This window comes from Larus michahellis, chromosome 5, assembly GCF_964199755.1.
Source record: "Larus michahellis chromosome 5, bLarMic1.1, whole genome shotgun sequence".
Classification (NCBI taxonomy): domain Eukaryota; kingdom Metazoa; phylum Chordata; class Aves; order Charadriiformes; family Laridae; genus Larus; species Larus michahellis.
The window spans coordinates 45,597,634-45,619,289 of record NC_133900.1 but is presented as its reverse complement, the minus strand read 5'-3'; the positions used below and the strand labels follow the sequence as shown (position 1 = coordinate 45,619,289).

Here is a 21,656-nt window from a genome sequence, read left to right as displayed (position 1 = left end):
ATGCCCTGTGGGACCAGGGCTGAGCAGGGCAGTTGTTAGCGGGACCTGTGCACCCAGAGCTGAGCATGGTGTTGGGTGGGGATGAAGAGCTCTGGAGCTGAGCCAGAGGGGCTGAGTGTTTCCAGTGCTTGGCACAAGATCCTCCTGTCTGAGCTAGGGGTCTGGGCTCAGCCTGGCTATTGAAGTGTGGAACCCTCCACCCAAGGGGTGATTAGCTTGTTAACAGGGATCGTTAGCTCATGTATGACCTGCTCTCAGGAAGGTGCCTGGCAAGCCCAGAGCCACCCCTGTAATTTGCCCCTGGTCCTGGCTGGGGCTTTGCTCTCAGCATCTGCGTCAGTCATGGCAAAGCGCTGGGCAGCCCTGTTCCCCGCACCACCCCCCAGCCCCCGGTGAACACACGCTCCCTGTACTTTGCGCCAGCCCTCGCAGCCCTTCACCTCTTCCCGTTTCTGGCCAGGGCTGTTTCCCGTGCCCCCCATCTTGCACTGACAGCAGCACCCAGAGCAAGGACTGAGCCCCTGCGGGGTCCTGGGCAGCACTGGGAGCAGGGTCTCATCTCAGTTCATGCTTGTGCCCGATGGGCAATAACCATCCTGTGGGGGAAGCCTGGCCCAGCTGGGGCCTGGGGGGGTTGGGAAGGGGCTGGAGGGGAACAAGCCTGGACAAGGGCTGGGTGCTGCTCTGGGCTAGCTCAGGGTCCTCCTGCGGATGGCAGGGTGGCAGAAGGGATACTGTGGGACCTCAGGGCTCCTGATGCTGCAGGGTGTGCCAGGCCAGCATGAGGGGTCTCAATGAGCGATGAGGGTCTGGGGGTGTCACAGTATGGGTTGGCCCTGTCCGGGGCTGGTGGTGGGCATGGGCAGTGCCCTAGCAGGGACCTCCGGGTGCAGGCATGGCTGCAGGGGACTTGTCTGCTAGTGGAGAATGCGGCCAGTCCTGGGGCCAAGCCAGAGCTGCCTCCACCAGACAGAGCTGTCACTGTCCCCAGGACCAGAAATAGCAGCAGGACTAACCACAGCCTGTCCCAGTGCAGCCCATGCAGCAGCAAGAAGTGTCTGGCTGACAGCAAGCTCCTGTGTTGCCACCACCCCACTGCCTCCATCACCCCACTGCCCCCACCACCCTGTTCCCCCACCACCAGCTCCTACTGTCCCTAGGGACTGGCCTGCATGTCCCTGAGCTGCCAGCCCCAGGAGGGCAGTGCTGCAGCTCCAGGCAGGGACTCAGCTAGCGTTTACCTCCCTGTGCCATTTACAATGGGAGCAGGACCACCAGACTCACATGGGTTGCGGGTGACAGGCAGCATGATGGGGACAATGCCAGGCAGGGGACCCCCATGTGCTGGAGGAGGGGGGGCTGACAGCTACTGCTGTGCCTGGCGCCATGCAGGCTGTGGTGCAGCTCTCCTGGGGCTTGGAGTCCCCTTCCCAACCATGCCCTGCTGTGGCCAGTGCTGCTCTGCCTTGCACCGCACCTCCTCAGGGGTCTCATGCCGTTTGTGTGGGGCTGGGACCCTGCACTGTCTCTTGGGGATGAGCAACGTTGGTTGAGGTTGCTCTGCCCCATGGAGGAAGGCCAGCTGTGGGGCACACTGCCCTGAAGGGCATGGGTACGCAGGGCCCCAGGGAGGCTGTGCTGGGTGAGGAGGGATCCAGGTGAAGGACCCCTACGCACAGCTCCTGGCTCCTCTCTCCGCAGCTGTGTGGAACTTCCCACGCACCAGCGAGCATCACCTCCCGCTGCAGATCGGGGAGACGGTGCACATCCTGCAGGCTTCCGAGGGTAAGGGGGTCCAGCAGCCCTGGCCAGGCCCCGTGCCATCCCCTGCTGGGGAGAGGCTGGGCTGATACTGGGGTGCATCCTGACATGGGTCCTCCTGCACCCTCTCTTGTCTGCGCTGCAGGCGGGCACCCAGCCCTGCCCTGCCCTGCCATGGACTGCTGGGTCCCGAGCCCAGCTGATGGTGTCCCCTTCCCTCCCCTTGCAGGCTGGTACCGCGGGTACTCGCTCAGGAACAGGGCTGCCCGGGTAGGTGAGGGGCTGCTGGGGACTGTGGCATGGTCGGGGGGTGCGGGCATGGCTAGTGGTTCATCCTGCTGGGGTCATTGCCAGGCTGGGTCCTTCTGTGGGACCCTTGGTCCTGGGGTGGGGGCCCCTGGCTGTGGCCCCCTGTGGGGGGCTGTGTTGTGCCTGGCCCAGCTCGTGTGTGCTGACAGCTTTGGCTCCCCCAGGGCATCTTCCCGGCCTCGCTCATCCACCTGAAGGGCGCTGTGGTAGAGCGCAGTGGGTAGGTACCTGTCATGGGCACAGGTGGGTTGGCCCCATCCACCTGCCTAGCGTGGGGGCCCGCATGGTGCTGCGGGGGCTCCAGGGCTCCCTGCTCCTCTCCCCAGGGCGGCGGAGAGCGTGGTCCCCGCCGAGATGCCTATGGTGCAGGAGATCACCACCACGCTGCGGGAGTGGGCCACCATCTGGAAGCAGCTTTATGTGGTGAGAGCCGGGGGCCGGGAGGGTGGGGGTCCTGGGCTGGTGGGATGCCCACGGTGACCCTGCGCTGTTGCCCACAGGCAGGGCAGACGGAGCGGTACCAGCAAGTGATGCAGATGATGTATGAGCTGATGGAGCGGCGCTCGCAGCTGCTCTCGGGGACGCTGCCCAAGGACGAGCTCCTGCAGCTCAAGAAAGAGGTGACCGGCAAGATCGACTATGGCAACAAGTGAGAGCAGGAATGGAAAGCGGGGTTCCCCGAACATCTGCCCCTGCCCCAGGCACAGGCTGTGTGATGCCAAGAGGTGCTTGGCCCCTCTGCTGCAGCGTCCCTGTGTCCTCATCATCCTGGCTGTGTGTCCTTGGGGTGTCCTGTGTCCTTGCTGTTCTGGCTGGCTATCCCATGGTGGCCAGGGACAGTGAGTGTGCTGGTGGGTGTGCAAGCCACCTGGCCAAGGGCTATCGCCGATGAGCCCTGGCTGGGACAGGAGAGCATCCCTGGTGCTGCCTGGATCTTGTCCCTTTGCCAGGGCTCTGCTGCTGGGCAGGACCTATCAGGATCTGTCCTACCCCTACACCATGCCTGCACCCCCAGACTCCATGCCAGCCCATGCAAGGGCAAGAGGGTCCCGGTGGGATGTGCTGGGTCCTGCCTCACCCCATTCCGGCCTCTGCAGGATTCTCGCGCTGGACCTGGTGGTGCGGGATGAGGACGAAAACATCCTGGACCCCGACAGGACCAGCATCATCAGCCTCTTCCAGGCACACAAGAAGGCTGCACAGACCATCACAGAGCGCATCCAGGAGGAGACGGTGAGAGCCAGCGCTGGCCTCGGTGCACCGACCCCTCCATGCCAAGACCCTGCTGTCCCATGCGTGGCTGTGCCATGACACAGGCCGTACTGTGGGGCTGAGCTGGGGGGCTGAGTGGCCTTGTACCCCGCAGAGCCCGCAGCAGAGCGCGCTGCGCTGCAGTGCCCGTCTGGCGGCTTCACCCTCCCACAGCCTCTACCTCTGCGTGCGCAACTTTGTCTGCAACATTGGCGAGGAGGCACAGCTCTTCATGGCGCTCTACGACCCCGGCGAGCAGCGCATGATCAGGTGGGGCCCCAGCGGTGCAGGACTGGCCTCACTCCCCGACCCCTGCCACCGGCTCAGCCTGGTGCCCGTCACGCCGCTCCATGCAGCGTCCCCGAGTCTTGTTCCCCCTGTGTGGGGAAGCCTCTGCCCCTTTGTACCTGGCTGCCCAGCCCGGATCCCCAGGCTGCCCGTCATCCCTAGCCCAGCTGTCTGCCCAGCTCAGCGGGAGCTGGTGTATCTCACTGAGGGGAAAGAGGGTTGTCCCTTCCAGCCAGATTGTCTCCTCTGGAGCCGGAGGATTTATCATCAGTGTGCAAGGTGTGCAGCTGCATCCCGTGGGACAGCCGTGCTCGGGGCTGTGCATGCCCAACGCGCTGTGGCCTGTTGCAGGTGTGCTGTGGTGTGCTGCCCTGTGCTGATCTGCCCGCGGCCCCATGGCAGGCAGGAGCCAGCTCAGCCCACGCCAGAACCTGGGTACCACTGGCACAGCATGCCCCCCTGCAAGGGGCCAGCAAGCCGGTGTGCCTGGAGCAGCTGCAAGCAGCTGCTGGGGGTGGCCAGACTTGGCCAGTCCGCGTGCTGTGACTGGGGCCACTGGTCAGACAAGGGGTCTGTGTGGTGGCAGCTGTCATGGACTGGGCACACAAATGGGGGCCCGAGCAGCGCCCTGCCCGTGGCTGAAGGGCTCCAGCCCACGTCGTTGTGTTTCCTTGTGGGCGGCTTGCTGGTAGCCCCTGCCTGGCCGGCCCTGCACTGTGCAGGGACCCACCGAGCTCCGGCTCTGCTGTCCTGGTGCCTGAGCCTGGCTGCGGGCTCCTCACTCCCTTGCCTTCCTCTTGCAGCGAGAATTATGTGATCCACTGGGCCAGCACGGGTGTTCCCCAGGACATCGAGCTGCTCAACAACCTCAAAGCTGTTTTCACGGTGAGCGCAGACCCCTCAGGAGCAGCACTGCTGCTGCTGCTGCCTGCCCGTCCCCTCCTGCAGAGCTGCCTGCTCCTCCTCCCCTCCCTGCTGCCTGCAGAGGTGCCACCCCACCCCGCAGCATTTTGGATGCATCCAGCACAGCGCACGGTGTCCCTGAGGCCCTGCTGCAGCCTGTATCCCCCTCCAAGCAGCCAAATCCGCCCGCTCCTCCCAGCTGCTGTCTCCATGCTGCTCGTTTCTTTTGTGCCCCCCAACTCAGCCCACCCCACAGGTCCTGTGCAGACCCCAGTCTTGGCACCGGGAAGTGGGCACCTGGTATGGGATTGCCCCTTGTGGCCTCCTCTCCCAGGTGCAATGTTGCTGGGGATGTTGTGGTGCCTGTGCCCCCATCTCCTCTCCAGCCCTCGCCCGCAGCCGGGCTCAGTGGTCCCTGGCCGAGGGCAGGAGGAGGCGCAGGCAGTGCCTGCTGACCCAGCATTTTTCCCGCTGCACCAGCAGAGCTCAGCTGACCCTCAGGATGGCCCAAGAGGGGCCATCGATATGCAGATGAGCCGGGAAAATCAATGCTAATGAGCAGCATCAGCACTTCCAGCCCCAGGGATCCAGCTCCCCCAGCTCTCGCCCACCTCTGACCCCTGCCCGCTGCTGGCTTTGGCTGCATGTCCCCATGCACTGACGTTGTGACCCTGCCCTGTGCTGCAGCCCCACAGGAAGGTTCTTGCACAGGGGCAGCACCCGCGGGACCTTGGTCCCCGCAGGGTCTCCGGAGCTGGGGTGTGTGGCCACCCCACCACGCCCTACGCCATGTCAGACCTGCTCCCTCCCAAGGCAGTGTGCCCCCCTTGGCTATGCTGCCTGGCCTGTGAGTGCCCCATGGGGAGACTGGTCTTTACCAGCCCTGGTATTGTCCCTGTTCCTTGGGCTTGGGACTTCCTGGGGTGCACAGAAACCCCAGGCTCCCTGGGGCAGCGGGGCTGTGTGCCTGCCATCTGAGCCCCTCTGTGGGGTACAGCAGCAGGGGGACTCCCCAGCTCCTGAAGGCAGAGCCAGGGTGCTGGGCACAGGGGCCTGTGGTGGCTTTGCACCCGCTGGTTCATCCTCCTGCACAGTCCCGGTAGCCTGTGGTTACCCGGCACCGCCAGAGGCGCATCCCAGCACAGTGCTGCTGGTGCCCGGCTTACACAGCCCCTGTCTCCCCCCAGGACCTGGGTAGCAAAGACCTGAAGCGGGAGAAGCTTTTCCTGGTGTGCCAGATCATACGGGTAGGACGCATGGACCTCCGGGAGTCCTACAGCCGCAAGCTCAGCACGGGCCTCCGTCGGCCCTTTGGCATCTCAGGTGAGAGCAAGGTCTGCCACAGGTGCTGGGAGGAGACCCCCCAGTGCTGCCCACACCAGCACTCCCCAGCACCCACCTCTCAGCCACCATGGGGCTCACTTGCCATGGGGTACAGTGGTTTGGGGCAGCAACGTCCCAGGGCTGCTCCTGCTTCCAGCCAGGCAGCCTCATCCGAAGCATGGACACCAGCCCTTGCTTGCCTCTGCATGGCCACGTTCTCCCCATCCCCCCGAGCTCGCTGCCCTGTCTCCCCCTCACCAGCCTGACCCACAACCCCCCATGGAGGGGCAGGGTCTTCCCCATGCGTGTCTGGTGCTGGAGTGTGGGCAGGGATGTGGCACAACTGCTCTGTTCGTCAGGAAAATCCGTGCTCCTGTGACAACTGGAACCAAGTGCTTCCCTTGACTCCATTGTGTCATTGCCCACGGGCTGGCCCTGCCCTACCCAGCAGATAAGAGGGACCGGGGTGGCCCAGCCATCCCTCCTTGCTGTGTGGTGCAGGGGACCCCCCAGCCCGGCACTGCCAGAGGTGCCCCCAGGAGCGGCCCTGGGCCCCTCCTCCACCTCCCATGGTCCTGCTCTGGATATTGATCCTCATTGGATGGGCTCACTCGGAAAGTATTGATTTTACTTGGCTGATTAGTGTGTGCTAGGACCTCAGCCACAGAAGAATTACCAGGTGAATTGTGAACATATCGGCATGTAATTGCACTCGGGGCTGTGCATCAGGACAGATGGATTGTCCTGGTGCCCACTCTGCAGTTCCCTGTCCATCCTGCACCAAACCCCCTGCCTGTGAGTGATGGAGAGTTTCTGGATGTGGCTTATTTTGGCTAAAATCTGCCCTGGAGCTTTGAGGTCACCTGTGGTGACTGTCTGGTGACTGCCAGATCCCACCCTGTGTTGGCAGCATGTCCATCCGCCATGGAGCCATGTGGGTGTTGGATTTCTTCCTGCTGAGAGCCCTGTGCAGCTTGGTGCCATCTGGCGTGGGGTGGCAGAGGGGTCTTGGTGGGGCACAATGACCTCCCTGTGGAGCACCGGCCAGGGCACAGCAGCGTCAGTGCTGGAGACACAGGAAAAGTGGTGGCTGCACGATGTGACAAAACTGTCCTGGGTGCTGGTCCCAGGAGGATTTGGCACAGAGGGTTCTGGCGCTGGGGGCTGGGGCTGCCAGCACCCATGGCAGCCGCTCCACGCTGCCGCCTCTGTGCTGCTGCAGTGATGGACATCACGGACATCACCAAGGGGAAGTGTGAGAGCGACGAGGACAAGCAGCACTTCATCCCTGTGCACCTGTGAGTCCTGTGGGGCTGGGCAGCGGGCAGGGGGGGAAGCTTTCCATGGGCTGGGCAGGCACCGGGACAGTGTCTGTGAAGGGGCAAGAGGTGCTAGGATCAAAGAGAAAAGATTTCTCCATTAAATGTGGCTTTGCAAAGGGACTGTGGATCCTTGGGACACAACGTCACTGGGTCCAGGACCTCAGTGAGGTTAGAAAAGGGGTATTTCTATGGGCAGCAACATGCTCCGAGATACTGAAGCCCCCACTGGATCTCTGCCTCCCAGCCCCTTGGGGCACACATGGGCTTAAGATCCCAGGTCTGCTGTGGGTGCCATCCTGCACCTCCCTCCTGGCAGGCTGGAGGCCAGCAGGTTGGGGAGCCACAGCCGGATCCAGGCTGCTGTTGGGTTTGCTGGTGGTCGGTGCCAGGCCATGGGCAGCAGCCATGGGGGGTTCCCCGTCTGCGCCTGGCCAGGAGCCCCTCCGAATCGCCCTGCTCTCGTGTTTGCAGGGCAGCTGCTGACAACGATTTTCTTCACAACATGATCAGGAAAGCAGTGGAGGCAAAGGACATCAACCACAAGGGACAAGGTAGAGCCCCGACCTGTCCCCTGCTCTGCGTGCCCGCTCTGCGCTGTTGTACATGGTGGGGGACGGGGTGAGACCCCTCCCTGGCCCATCCCACGTTTTCCTGTGCTGCTGCTTGTGCTCAGTGACCTGGGCTGCCCCCTGGCCCCCGCACTGGGGCAGTCCCCCCGTGCAGCTCCTCACGGGGTCTGTGGGCTTGCTCCAGTCCCTGGCCGGCCCTGGGCCCCTTCCCGCAGCAAGGGCTTGGTGTGCAAATTATCCCAGCAATCAGGATCGGAGATGTATGGGGTTGTGACATCCCGCACTCTGTCCCGGCAGGTTTCTGGGTGTCCCTGAAGATGCTCTGGGGAGACTTGAGCCAAGTGCGGAAGGACCATCCCCACCTGGTGGACCGCAGCACAGTGGTGGCACGCAAACTGGGCTACCCGGAGGTCATCATGCCAGGCAAGCAGGGTGGTGGGTTGGACCATCCCTGGATGGTCTCTGGGAGTCCCAGTGTGGGGTTACAGGGTGCTGTGCTGCAGAGTGGACCCAGTCTCACTGACAGGGCTGTCCCCACAGGAGATGTCAGGAACGACATCTACCTGACGCTGGTGCAGGGCGAGTTTGACAAGGGGAACAAGAAGACACAGAAGAATGTGGAAGTGACGGTGTGCGTCTGCGACGAGTCAGGCAACGTTGTGCAGGTATGGCAGGCACTGCATGAGCCTTGGGGCGAGGGACTGTCCTCTGCATAACCCTGTCTTGGGCAGAGGCAGCAGCTCCACAGTGTGCAGGTGCTGGTGTTGATGCTGGCACAAACGAGGTGGAGTAGCCTCTTTGGCTACTGGAGCCCCTGAAGTTGCCCCAGGGATGCAGCCCCCACCTCCGTCTCCTTCCCTGATAATGCTATTCCCATGGGGCAATGGAAGCCAAGCCATGACTGTGCCACAGAACGTTGCATGTCCCTTGCTGGCTCCTTTTGGAGCCTGAACCATGCCTGGTGGAGGTGGAGGGGATGGAGAAGCCTTTCGCTGCCCTCTGAGCCCAGCTGGGAAGGGACAGTCAGAAAGATGTCCCCATGCCGGCTGGGTTGTTGTAAAGGGGCGCCTGTGCTGGAGGGGCTTGGGCGGGGGCTGCCATGGTGTGGGCAGGGGACAGCAGCTTGTGGGGGGGCTGGACCGCTCAGGGGCTGGCCCAGGTTAGCAGGGGATGCAAAATTCTTCGGCCCTTCAAGTCCATTTGATCTGTAACAAGTAATGTCAGGAGCTGACTGCAAAGAATCTTTTCTGCTGCTGCTTTCTCTGCAGAATGTGATTTACCATGGCGCAGGGGACAAGCCAGCAAGCGAGTACCGCTCTGTCGTCTACTACCAGCAGCGGCACCAGCGGTGGATGGAGACGGTGAAGGTCTGTACAAGCCATGGGGCATAGGGACTGAGGTGGGACAGGGGCTGTGACCCACCAAGGCTGCGTCCCTCCCTCCTGCGCAGCAGGACTGAACTGCCACAGGGTAGCTCCCCACCAGGGCTGGCTTTTCAGGGGGAAAAGTCCCCAGCTCAGGGAAGATGGGAGATGCTGCTGATGTCATGGCTTAACTCCTGGATGGAGACCCAGGGCAACCTGCAGCAGGTCCCGCAGCAGGGAGGTGATGTCTGCCGCCCCTGCCGATAAGCAATGCAGGGGCTCTGGGTGCGCTGCATCACTCCTGCCTCTTCCCGCAGGCTCATGGATGTATGCCGCCAGCCCTGCACAGACACCCGTGTCTCTAATTCATTAATTGAAAGGAAAGCATGTGGGTTTGGATTTAAGCAACCGACAATTCAGCACAGCCTTTACCCAAGCACAGAGGGGTCTTGGCCAGCCAGGTCACTCAGCCCATGCCCTCCTGTCCTCACGCAGGCACGTGTTCTCTCTCTCAGATTGCTGTTCCAATTGAAGATGTCCACAAGACCCACCTGAGATTCACCTTCCGGCATCGCTCCTCCAGTGACTGTAAGTATCTCCTTTCTTCACGTCTTCCTCCACTAATGTTCCCAGCAAGGGCTGCGATGGAGGTGGGCTCTCTGCAGCTCAGGAGCTGTGGGAGCAGGAGGGCCCTGTGAGCAGCCCTCATCTCACACCGGGTGGGGATCCATCAGCGATGCTGGATTCATGTGTGGGGGCAAGGAAGCTGTCACTCCTGTTCTGCTCTGTCCCTGCTGCCCGTGGTGGGCAGCAGATTTCTGGGAAACCGCTGCCTTTTGCATGCAGCTGCTTCCCAGGTGCCTGTGCTTGGCTCTCTGGAGCCCTGGCTCTGCGTCCCACGGGTGTTTGGCTGCAGCAAAGCTGCAGTGTGTGGCCAGGAGGACATGCTGCTCCTGGAGCAGGGGTGCTTCTGTCAGTGCCTTCGCTGAGCTGAAAACCACACGTGATGGGATGCGCTGTGGCATGTCCTGTGACTGTGAGGACCTTCCCCAGGGCCACTGTGGAGTCCTGCAGCTGAGGATGCTGCTCGCTGGTCTGATCCTGCGCAAGCCAAGCCTTGCCTGCCCCAAACCCATCTTGTTCCCACAGAGGCACCTCTCCGATGGCTGCCTGCCCCAGGAAGCACATGCTGGCAGCCCGGCAGCTCCTCTGGCCACCCATCAGCTTGTTGCTGCTGTCTCTACCCCCATGAGGTTCCCAAGCACCGCAGCAGCCGCTTCTCCCAAGTGCCCTGGGGAGGGTTTCGCTGTGCATGGGCACAGCTGGTGGACTCCAGGAAAAGAAACACAATTTCCCCAGCAGCCCCCTCCTGGACCCACTCTGGCTGCCGACTCAGGAGGATCCCTCGGATGACCTTCCCTTTCCCTGCCCACACAGTGTGTCCTTGGGCTCCTCCTGAGCCAGCTTCACCTCGCCCCTTTTTTGTCTCTCCCAGCCAAAGACAAAAGCGAGCGGATTTTCTCCATGGCCTTTGTGAAGCTGATGCGACCGGACGGCACCACGCTGCGTGACGGGGAGCACGACCTGGTTCTGTACAAGGTATGGGGGTTCAGGCAGACCCCCCTCCTCAAAGTGGGAAGGCTGCAGGATGGCAGCTCTCCTGGCACTTGCCTGAGCAGGGCAGGGGTCCCAGTCCCTGCTGGAGCTGCTGCACAGGTGACGCGTACCCAAAGTCCCCCAGAGGGTTTCCAGTTCCTCCCTCCCCCCTGTCCTTTCTGTCCTTGGTGGCGGGGGCTCCTGCCACAGCTCCCTGCACACAGCATCTCTAACCTCCGTGCCGCTCCTTTGCGAATGACAAGTTTTGTTTAGAAAAAGGTAACTTAAACATATCTGACTTGGTAGGAAATGTCCCCATGAAGGTATTTGCTAGACTTTACCTGATTTCACCAGCGTTTTTCTGCTTAAAACTGCTTGGTTGTTCTTTTGAGAGAGCAGAGAGAGAAAGTGAGGAAGGAAAATTCACTATTCATTTGGCAAAAATGCAGTTGGCCCTGATGCCGGAGTGTGAAAGACCCCATAAACGTGCTGCCTCACTTTGTTTTGGTGTCACCCTGGGCTGGCCGTGGCGAGGGAACCAGGAGGGTGCGAGCTGGTCCCTGCTGCAAGGGTGATCTTAGGACTCTTCCTCTGTGTGTCCACACTGCTTTATTGTTCCTTGCCAGCAATGGTGACCTTCCCACCTCAGCCCCTTGGCTGCTCTGGTATTTAACTGAAGTTTTTTTAATTTCCTTGCTGCTCTTGGCGATGAGACCACAGTTACTTGAGGTGGACCCATCTCCATTCCCAAGTTCTGCGTCTTTCTGGGATGAGCAGGTCTGTCTCCCACATGCTGTGGCAGCTGTGCAGTTGGCCTTAGCCACTGCTTCCCATGAGCTTGATGGAGGAGCTCCTTCTCTTCATCACCGCATTTCCTTTAATTTTAGGGAAGCCCTCTTAGCACCCCAATGCTGCTTCTGCAGCTACGTAATGTCCTGGCAGCAGATGGGCTGCTGCCAGCACCTGCTGTGCTCACTGTTGTCCCATGTCAGACTGTGTTGTGGGTCTGACGCTGTGTCATCCTGGAGCGCTCCTGCTCTGCGCTCACATAGATGCCTCACTGGGAGCCACCTGCATGCCCTTGCAGGTCTCTGCTGTCCGTCTGTCCATCCACACCAGGGCAGCCCTGGCCACCTCCTGCCCCATCCTTGCTCAGGCATGCTTCTGCTGACAGGACAGGCTCACCCCCACCCAGCCAGCCTGTCTGTCCCGGTGCTGCCCTTACTGGTCCTCATCTATTGCTCTTGTGATGCCCGACCTCTCTCCCGCAGGGAGCCCGTGTGCCCTGCCCAGCCTGGGGACAGGGACAGACCCGCGCTTTTCTTCCTCAGCAGCTCCTACACATTTGAAATTGTTATTGTGTCCTTCCTCCCTGTTCTTTTTGGGCAAAACACTCAAATTCTTTAAATAATGCTGTGGCCTGCAGAGCTGCAGACATGATCCCTGGCTCTCTGGGGGACTGTCCCCTCCACAGCCTGCGTAGTGGCAGGAGCACTGAGCACCTTCGGGACTTGCCGGTTCAGGCTGGGGCAGCGAGATCAAACCCTGCGCACCTCCCTCCTGGATGCATTTCCTCCTTAAAGGGTTGTTGCTGCCCTCGCTGAACTGTCACATTCGCGAGCATCCTCCAGCCCTGAGCAAGTGAAAGCTGACGTGCTCCACTTTGTCTTCTCCCCGGCTGACTCCTGCTCTTCCCGGCAAGGACCTGGGCTTGATTCTGGGAGTCAGAAGCTATTTCATCGTTTTATCTTCGTTTGCCAGAGGAATGTGAATGATATGCTTTTAGCTCCTCAGACCTCTTGATCTCACGTTGGTCGAGAAATGTCTGAAATTAAGCCAGTCTAACCTACGAGGGTTTAGCTGCCCTCGGAAGAAGTGCAGTGCCTCCTGCGAGTCAGTTGGCTGATGTGGGTACGCTTGGTGGAGAGAAAACCCAACAACAAACAATTTTGCGATCTTTGTCTGACCTTCAGCAGAAATAAGTTTATTGTGCAAGGTTGCAGGCAGGGGAAGATAAATGCCCTATTCCAACCTGTAAGTGAGCATGAGCTCGGGGCAGCACGGCTGTGGTCCTTCATTCGCCTGGTGCTGGTCGTGGGGCAGGGGGCCGTGTGGGGTACGTCCTGGCCCAAGACCCCCAGCCGCTGGTTGCAGCCGACCATCGCATGTCTGTCCAGCTCTGGACATCCACCGCATCCCAGTCTTGTAAACGACCATGGAAGGATCATTAAGAAAGTCACCCCAGTGAGTCCTCCTAGGTGTAATCTCCTCTTAATTCTTCAATTTAAGAGTAGAGGATACACATGGCTGTTTTGCCATGGTAAGGAGAGATCCAGGTGTGCCCATGCAGGCAGGAAATGTCCCATTGGGCTGGTGACAGTGGTGCCGTGGGACTGTGCCGGCCACCTGGACAATGTCCTGCTGCATGTCAGTCCCCACGGCAGTGCTCAGGTGCATGTTTTATTCCTGGCGCCCTGCTGCTTGGCCCCAGGCTCCTCCGTGTCGCTGGCCTCCCCCAGGCTTTTCCACCCACCAGTTCTTTTGTCCTGTCTGAGTAGCACCAGCTGGGATCCGGTGTCTCTCCCGGCCGGTTGTCCCAGCCAAGCGCAGGTCCCCGCAGAGTCCCGCAGGGAGCAGCTTTGTTGGATGCTCTGTTAAAATGAATGTCAGGCAAGCCGGCTGCGCTGCCTGTGCCGGGCTCTGCACTGCAGGCAGCGATTCCCCTGGGCCAGCTCCCGCATCCCAGCGGCTCCCGCAAGCTGGAGGTTACCAAGCCATAATGATGCCATTAAGTGGGAGCCGCCATTACCTGTGTGTGGCTCTGCTGACCTCCTTGCCCTGCCCCATTCTGCACAGCAAAGTCCCCCACGCAGGGGACTTGATGTGGAGTGAAACCTGAACCCAAGGGACAGTCCTGTCCCATGGGGCTCTCGCGGGGCTGTGCTGCCCTGTGTGAGCCATGCTCTGCCTTGCAGGGTGACAGCAGGAAGCTGGAGGATGCCAGCACATACCTGACCCTGCCCTCCACGAGGAACCTGTCGGAGCCGAAGCTCCTCTCTGGCTCCTCATTCCGTGTGAGCGGAGGTGCATCAGGCTTAACTGTGTCGGCCCGGGACAGCTTCCAAATCTCGACGCTCGTCTGCTCCACGAAGCTGACCCAGAACGGTGAGTCCCAGCTCTCCATGGGGGTGGTGGTGGTTCTGTGCCCCCACCCCACCAGTGTGTTTCTACCCACTACCGCACTTCTCCCAGCGGCCGGCTCTCTGGCCGCTGTCTGCTAGTATGTGCCAGCCACCATGGGACATGGTGCTGGTGTTGCTGTGCTGGCACCAGCCCCCTCCGGCACATCGCAGCCGGACTGGGGCTCACTCCTGTCACAAACAGCACCAGGACAGCATGCCAAAAATGCAGGGAAAGCAGGAACAGCGAGCGCTGAATTAGCGTTTTGACGTGGTCAGGACTGCCAAGGCTAGTGGCTGTTCCTGGTGGGGCAGCACAGTCCCGGGGGCTTTGGGGGACTGCTGTCCCCTGGAGAGGAGTGGCAGTGAGCAGGAATGCCTGTGGCCCAGATGGTGCTGCCCTGCAGCAATCCAGGTTCTCTCCCGGCAATCCAGGTTCTGCCCCAGAGCCCCCACTGCTCGGTTGGGATGTGGTTTGCTGCAGGCTCTGTTTGCATATTGCTGGGTCGATAACTCTGGGCTGTAACTCAGAGAGTTTCTCATTTTTTTCCCTCATTTTTAATAAGGTTGTCTTTTGGCTTATCTGTCTCCTGAGCCCTCCTGAGTTAGCGGCAGATTAGTTTTCCAAGGCGAGGGAATGAGAACAAACAATAACAGGCTGCAAGTGTTTCCAGGCGCTCTCCCACCTTGGGGGTGTGGAGCCGCTGCCAGCAGTGGTGGGTAGTTAGCAGTTTCTTGGCTGGTGCAAACCCTTGCAGATGGTAATTAATCTGCTCGTGCCCTCGGGGGACTGAGCCGCTGCCTCCAATCTGGGAGCTGGAGCGACTTTCTGAGAGTGGCTGTTGAGGGTTCCATGACCTTCCTTGGACCCTTTGAAATCAGAGTGGGAATTGGGACTCCCTGTTTTTAAACCCTGTGCTCAGTCAGCTGGTGTGGGTGCTTTGCGCAGTTCGTTGCAGGGCGGCCAAGAGCCTATGTGCCACCTCAGCACAAGACGCATCAGCATTTGCAGATGGGATTTTGCCTTGTACAACGTGTTTTGGGAGCTGGCAGAACAAAGAGGTGTCGGCAACCTTGAGCGGGTGCTGGCGGTGACCAAACGGCTGCACGTGTCCCCCTGAAGCGAGCGGGGAGAGCGGGGCTGGCAGCGAGCAGCCTGGCACCGGCCCTGTGGGAGGGGAGGGCTGATGGGGCTTTCTGAGTGCCCTTGCAGGCGTCCAGCTTGGGGGAACCATGGCGCACACACTCCACCGTAATGGGGACAAGCAGCCCGGCCCTTTGCCAGGTCTAACCACGCTGTGCTGCGTGGCAGTGCCAGCCCTTGGGCCACGGCCACCTTTTCAGAGTGGGTGTCTGTGTCACTGCAGAAAGCCCCGCAGCTGCCCATCCCTTAGGGTGGGTGACATGAATGCCTAGAGGTAATGTTTCCAGCTGCCTGGAGAGTTAAACGCTGCACAGGAGCACTGGCAGCCAGCGGGCACCGCGCTCGGGATGCGAGTGGCAGTGGTGCTTGGCCAGGGGAAGAGCAGGCAGAAAAGCCGGGGTTCCCTCCCGGCCAGCAGCGCTGCCTCTGCAAGGCCGGTGGATGGAAGCACTTCGTCCTGCTTTTGCTGAAGTGCAATGACACAGCTGGGGAAACCGCAGCCCTGGCGCGGGGTTGGGGGCTTGGGGACCGCAGCCTCGCAGCTCAGGGGACGCAGTGCACGGTGACTCATCGCTGCCGCGCTGGCAGGGTCTGGGGCCTCTGCGGTTCAGTGTGAGTGGGGCTCAGGGCCACTGGTGTTCATTTAATTCCCTTCCTGCAGCACAATTAGAGCTTCTACAGTAACAATCTTTTATTTCGCCGAGTTTTGTGCTTTTATGGTACTGCAGTCAGGAAGTTTTCTGTGCTGAGCGGCAGTTGCACAGGGAGTCGGAGGTCAGTGGGGTCCTGGCTGCTCCCGGCAGCGCTGTGCTGACCACCGGCCGGTCCGGTGCCATGGCTGTGCTCTGCATGTGCCGCGGATACTCCCCAAGAGTGGTGCTGGGCCGTCGGCACAGGGCCCCGTGCACATCTGGGGCCAGCAGTTGGCTCTGCTTGGCGCAGGAGTGGCCACTGTGAGCGGGCATATGGCTGGGACAGTGGGGCAGGCACAAGGGGTGCGGGAACCCTCTCTGGGTCCCAACATGGTCCAGCAGTGGAGGGCACAGGTGTAGGGAGGGCATGAGTGACCCATGGCCCCCCTGCTGAGGTCTGTTCTCCAAAAGGTTCATGGGTTCGTGGGGAAGCCCCAACTCCAACGCCGAGTCCTGCTGTTTCGGGTCTCGGTTTCTCTCTCGCGAGGGATGTAAAGAGGGTGGCAGTGCCTGCATGTGCGGCCGCATGACAGAAAATTGGGAGTTCAGGAACGATGGGTGCTTACCCTTTGCTTTCCCTGGCGTGGCGTCAGCAGTGAGCGGCACCCAGGATGGGGATTCTCCGTCTGGCTGTCCTGGGCAGCAAGGGTGGGATGGGGGAGTGGGGGGGGTCAGTAACATTCGGGTCTGGCAGCAAGTGAAGCTGTGCTGACTCTCCTCTTCCTCCCACCCAGTCAACCTGCTGGGGCTGCTGAAGTGGCGCTCCAAGCCCAGCCTCCTCGCCGGGAACCTCCAAAAACTGATGAACGTGGACGGAGGGGAGGTCATCAAGGTACAGCCAAGACCTTACCCCCCGCTGCCCATGCCGGGATCTTCCCCCTAGCTCCTCCCTTCCCTGCTCCTGTGCTCCTGTCTGTCTCCAGCCATGTCCTCAGGTGGCTGCTCCCTGCGGGGCAGAGGGATGTGAAAGCTTCCAGAGGCGACAGTTGACACCAGGGGTTTCCTGACAGCCTGGGCAGCTGCTGGAGCATGAGGAGCCACCCTGGGCTGGGTCTGGAGTGGACACACTGGGAGCATCCTGCATGGCCTCAGCGCCTCTTCCCCAGGGAGAGGTGCTGCCTGTGCCTGTGGTGATTGCCCTGTTGACCGCGGGGAGCCCTGCTGGGGCTTGCTGGGGCAAGCAGGTGGCCAGAGAAGCAGTGCCGGGCTGCCTGCCAGGGGACAGGCCAAGCTGGGGTGTCGCTCTGGCAATGGGCTGGATGCCCCAGGCTGAGAAAGGCTGAGGATGGGCACAGGAGCTCTGTGCCCAGGCAGGTCAATCCCACGCTCAGAAGTTGGGTCTGGGACGATGCTGGGAGTTAACACTTGAGCCCTCACAGTCCTCTTGTATCCCCCAGTTCCTCCAGGACACGTTGGATGCCTTGTTCTCCATCATGATGGAGAATTCGGACACAGATGTCTATGACACGCTTGTCTTTGATGCCCTGGTAAGCAGGACTTGCTTCCCTGCACACACTGAGCAGGAGTCTGACCCCACTGACCAGTGCAAGATGGGCCCAGGTCAGACTAGGGTGGGTTTGAGATGGAGCTCACTGATATGGCCAGACAAGCTGTGCTGAGAGCCATGCAGCACCTCCGGCTCTACCACAGTGCCTTGGAACAGTAAAGCCCAGCCAACGTGGCACAGGGTAGGGCTGTGGCTCTGCAGAGACACTGTCACTCTAGGGGACAATTCTAGCAAGATTCAAAGATGTTTCTCCTACACTGAGACAAAAATGACCCCAGTGATGCGACCAGGGGAGCACTGGGGTCAGGGTGGCTCTTGTGGGACAGCCGGGGTCGGTGATGGTGTGAACTCTGCACAAGCTGGCCATGAAGAGTCCTGCAGCTGCTGGGCTTGGGGCTCATTTTGGGCTTTTTGCCTTAGAGGTGTGCCCATCCTGGCAGGCTAGCTGGGCGTGCAGGGGGCTTTGACGACCCCAGCAGCCCCCAGGAGGGATCAATGCCGCTCTGGCTGTGGCTGCGGGCACTCGGCTGTTCCCGGGCATCCCGCTGCCCGCACTGAACTGTGCCCACTGCCCACTCCCCCCAGGTTTTCATCGTGGGGCTGGTGGCCGACAGGAAGTTCCAGCATTTCAACGCCGTCCTGGAGGCCTACATCCGCCAGCACTTCAGTGCCACACTCGCCTACAAGTGCGTATCTGATGGCTGTGGCACAGGGAGAGACGGGACTGGGATGGCAGGCATGGGGAGGGAAGGGGCCGGAGCCTGGGGAGTGCCTGGCGGGCAGCATGGCATGGCTCAGTGAGTGGCTGACCTGAAGGCTGCTTGGCCGAGGCTGGGAAGCCTGCTGAGCCCTGGCCACACGCGTCCCCGTCCTGCAGGAAGCTGATCTCAGTGCTGACACAGTACGTGGACCAAGCAAGCCGGGGGGAGCCCTGCGAGCCACTCACGCGCACCTTCAAGGCCTTGGAGTATGTCTTCAAGTTCATCGTCCGCTCCCGACACCTCTTTGCCCAGTGAGTACCAGCGATTTCTTCCACTGCTCCAGGTGCTGCGTTCTGCTGGGTGGCTGCACCAGCGCCACTGGAGTGTCGATCCCTGGGGATGGGGTCTGTGGGAGGGAGGAAAGGAAAGGTCCCATGGGGGGGCCCTCTGCCACGGGAGCAGTACACCAATTGGTGCCAACCATTGGCTCTGGGGATGCGGCATTGGCACCTTGACCTGCCTGTTGCTGGCCGCTTGGGTCAGCTGTGGCACCCAGGGGTGGCACCCATGGCTCCCAGCACGCTGCGGGCGTGCTGCTGTGCTGGCTGGTCCCCAGCCAGGCTCTCTTCCACCACCACGCTTCCTCTCCCTGAGGTTTCCGTCAGTTTTCTGCTGCACGCCGTCCTCTGGTTGCTGCTGGAGCAGTCATGGTCTGGCACAGGTGGCAGGCAGTGCCATCCATTTCGGGGCAGGAGAGCTCCTGTGGTGTGAGGCGCTGTGGCAGCATGGGTGGTGTTGCACAAACTGCTCTCTGGTTGACGAGCAGCATTCACAGCATTTGCAAAGTGCCTTGGTGGTGAGGCAACGCACCCATGTTAGCATGAAGCAAGCCTGTGGTTTACTGGCCATCAGGCTAATTGCCGCTGGTTCCTCCTGCGTGTGTGCTGATCGAGAGCCTGGGTGCGGGGTACTGGTGAGATCAGCTTTGGTGCCACAGCTGCGGGGTTGCCCACGAGCCCCAGTCTGGCATGGAGCCCATGCTCCCTCCCTGTGGCACCGGTGGCTTTGCTCCGTCACTGTGTGGTCAGGCTCTGCCCTGGCATCGGGAAATGCCCAGCTCCTTTGAGTACAGCTAACCCAAATGCCATGTGCGTAAGGCCAGAGGGACCTGCAGTGACCTCCTGCCTAAGGCAGGGCTGGCTCTGCACGAGCTGCCCCTGGTGGGTGGGTTTTTCCAACGTGCTCTTAAAAACCTCCCACGATGGAGATGGCAAAACTTCCCTGGGCAGCCTGCTCCCCTGTGTGGCCGGCACTGTGGCTGGAAAGGTTTTCTAGCATCCAGCCTTGCTCTTCCCACTCTCTACCTGTGCAGCTCCAGTGGCACACGCAGCTCCTGGGCTGCTCTCATGCTTCAGACGCTCACTGGGCTTTCAAATAACTTCCAATGCAAAGCGCGAATTTGGTCTTGGGGGGTCCCTCGTGCTGCAGCAAAACGAGGTGGCACAGTGCCAGCCCCAGGGCCTGGGGGGCCTGGGCCAACCTCCCGTATTTGTCTTGGCTCAGGTGCTCATCCTCCCGCTTGGCACAAGCTCTAAAGGGGGTTGTAAGAAAGAGAGAGAGACTTTTTACTCATCTGTCGCGGGCAGAGTGAATAACTTCACTTGTAAGAGAGTAGTGAAACGTTTATTAACATAAAACAGTGATTTAACAAAGTTAGTAGTGAATGCGACAGTGTTTTACGAGATTCGATGCCAGGGTACACTTGATTATTTACTGCATAGAGGCCAGGGTCAGACAAGCTCTCAGGGAGACCCTCCCATTGAGTCACGAGGTTCAGAAAGGACCCCCTCGCTTTCTAAACTCCTTCTCAGAGAGGAGTCTAGGTGCGGCTGGATCCAATCCTAGTCCCAGACTTGGTCAACGGTTTATGTCTAAAGGATTATATATGCGCAATCAATCCTTATATCACTTAGCTAAGATTTCAAAGTTTAGCATGCTATTAGTCACTCACCGAGAATCTGTTGCGGCAAGGAATCTCTCAGCCTCGAGGAGAAGAAACTTAAGCGAGCGTCCCCACTCGAGGGGAGATCCTGTCGTGCAGCCCGCTGCCGTGCAGGAGAGCTCAAAGGGCTCTTGGGCTGTCCGCTATTTATGGAGTAAGATAATTGACCTATAGTCATATTCTCATGGGAACAAGATACCTAGGTTCCCACTCCAGACAGTGTTTTGGTTATGTTGTCAGCCATCTCCCACAGTTCAAGAGCAACTCATAACAACTGCTGCTGATGGCCATGGCTTGAGCAGGAGCCGGGGGGGGAAAAAGGGGAGAGCGCACCGCCACATCATCCTTTAGTGACAGAACAAGTGGTAACGGTTTTAAACTGAAGGAGAGTCGATGTAGATTGAACATAAGGAAGAAATTCTTTACTGTGAGGGTGGTGAGACACTGGTTGCCCAGAGGAGTTGTGGATGCCCCATCCCTGGAAGTGTCCAAGATCAGGTTCGATGGGGCTTTGAGCAACCTGATCTAGTGGAAGATGTCCCTGCCCATGGCAGGGAGTTGGATTGGACGATCTTTGAGGGACCCTTCTGACCCAAACTCTTCTGTGATCCTGTGATAAGCAGGGTAAGGGGCTGGGAGCCTCAGTGGCTTCTCGTTGCTGCTGGCGATATGGTCAGAGTCCTCCCAGGACCTCATTTTGTTTGTTCCCTGTGGGCACAGGGTTCCTGTCCTAATTGGTGTAAAGGGACAAACAAGCCTCCCCTGGGCAGGCGTGGGTGAGCTCGGCTGTGCTGCTGGGCTGAAGTGGAAAACCGAAAACACAACCGATTAGAGTTACCAGAAAAAGCAAGTTACGTTCCTCTTTCATTCCAAGTACCTGGCACCAAAAGCTGAAGTGTCCCAAGGGAGAGGCGGGTGGCGAGTTCCCTCTGCACACAGCATCGCCAGCCTGCACTGGGGAAACAGCAGGGTTGCGCTGTGATGTGGCGCCATGTTTCGGCAGGCGGGTATTTTCCAGGGAGCGGAGCAGGAGCCCAGGGTCTGCTTCCTCCATCCAAAATCCTGAGCGCTGCGCAGAGGTGCCAGAACGCGTGTCGGTGTCCCCATTGGGAAGCTCTGTGCCCCGCTTGCAGTGAGGAGCTGTGTTGGGTTCCCGGCATCCACAGGGACTCTCAGACCTCGTTTTGCCCCCACTTTGTCTTTGCCATCTCGCTTTGCTGTCTGCCAGGTGTTCCCCGTGTAGCTCATGCTGCCGGGTCTGCCGGCGTGCCCTGTCTGTCCTTTCTCATCGCTCTCATCTGCCAGTCCTTCCCAGGGTCTCATTCGTGGCCAGGCAGCCACTCCAGACCTTTGGGGTGCTCCAGAATTTGACCGAGGTATCTACCTTCTCATCATATATGAAAATACAGAGCAAATACCCCAGCTTATAGAATTTCTGGCAGAGAAAATTAATTATGTGGAGCATTTGCAAACAGCCCTGTGAATTAGTTTGCATTGGAATGAAGACATCCCTGAAGACATTTAGTGTTTTTATTCATCTTCCCTTTATCTTAGTGATCTTAACAGTGTGATAACACGGACTCCTCAGATCTTCTAAATACTTTAAACAGTGCTACAATTTGTACACAGTCTATAATTTAAAGAAATTAGATTGTAATTATAATAAGTTATTGCAGATTGCTGTATTTATTTGATTATGTGTGCTGCTGCTGGAATTAGATGAGCAGTAGCTCATCCAAGTAGCT

The 21,656-nt window shown here is 59.8% G+C and overlaps 1 protein-coding gene across 2 annotated transcripts in view; it reads left to right on the top strand.

Moving 5' to 3' along the window:
* LOC141743266 (dedicator of cytokinesis protein 2-like) overlaps positions 1-21,656 on the top strand; it is a 77,676-nt gene that overhangs the window by 428 nt on the left and 55,592 nt on the right. For both annotated transcript variants that reach the window (XM_074587016.1, XM_074587015.1), the window contains exons 2-22: positions 1,702-1,785; positions 1,991-2,031; positions 2,235-2,290; positions 2,397-2,493; positions 2,571-2,719; positions 3,168-3,303; positions 3,437-3,591; positions 4,413-4,494; positions 5,700-5,835; positions 7,058-7,133; positions 7,629-7,708; positions 8,024-8,149; positions 8,267-8,391; positions 8,995-9,093; positions 9,606-9,678; positions 10,586-10,689; positions 13,662-13,851; positions 16,436-16,533; positions 17,099-17,188; positions 17,794-17,894; positions 18,086-18,220. In XM_074587016.1, the coding sequence (XP_074443117.1) occupies positions 1,702-1,785; positions 1,991-2,031; positions 2,235-2,290; positions 2,397-2,493; positions 2,571-2,719; positions 3,168-3,303; positions 3,437-3,591; positions 4,413-4,494; positions 5,700-5,835; positions 7,058-7,133; positions 7,629-7,708; positions 8,024-8,149; positions 8,267-8,391; positions 8,995-9,093; positions 9,606-9,678; positions 10,586-10,689; positions 13,662-13,851; positions 16,436-16,533; positions 17,099-17,188; positions 17,794-17,894; positions 18,086-18,220 (2,233 nt within the window). The remainder of the gene's footprint in view (positions 1-1,701; positions 1,786-1,990; positions 2,032-2,234; positions 2,291-2,396; positions 2,494-2,570; positions 2,720-3,167; positions 3,304-3,436; positions 3,592-4,412; positions 4,495-5,699; positions 5,836-7,057; positions 7,134-7,628; positions 7,709-8,023; positions 8,150-8,266; positions 8,392-8,994; positions 9,094-9,605; positions 9,679-10,585; positions 10,690-13,661; positions 13,852-16,435; positions 16,534-17,098; positions 17,189-17,793; positions 17,895-18,085; positions 18,221-21,656) is intronic.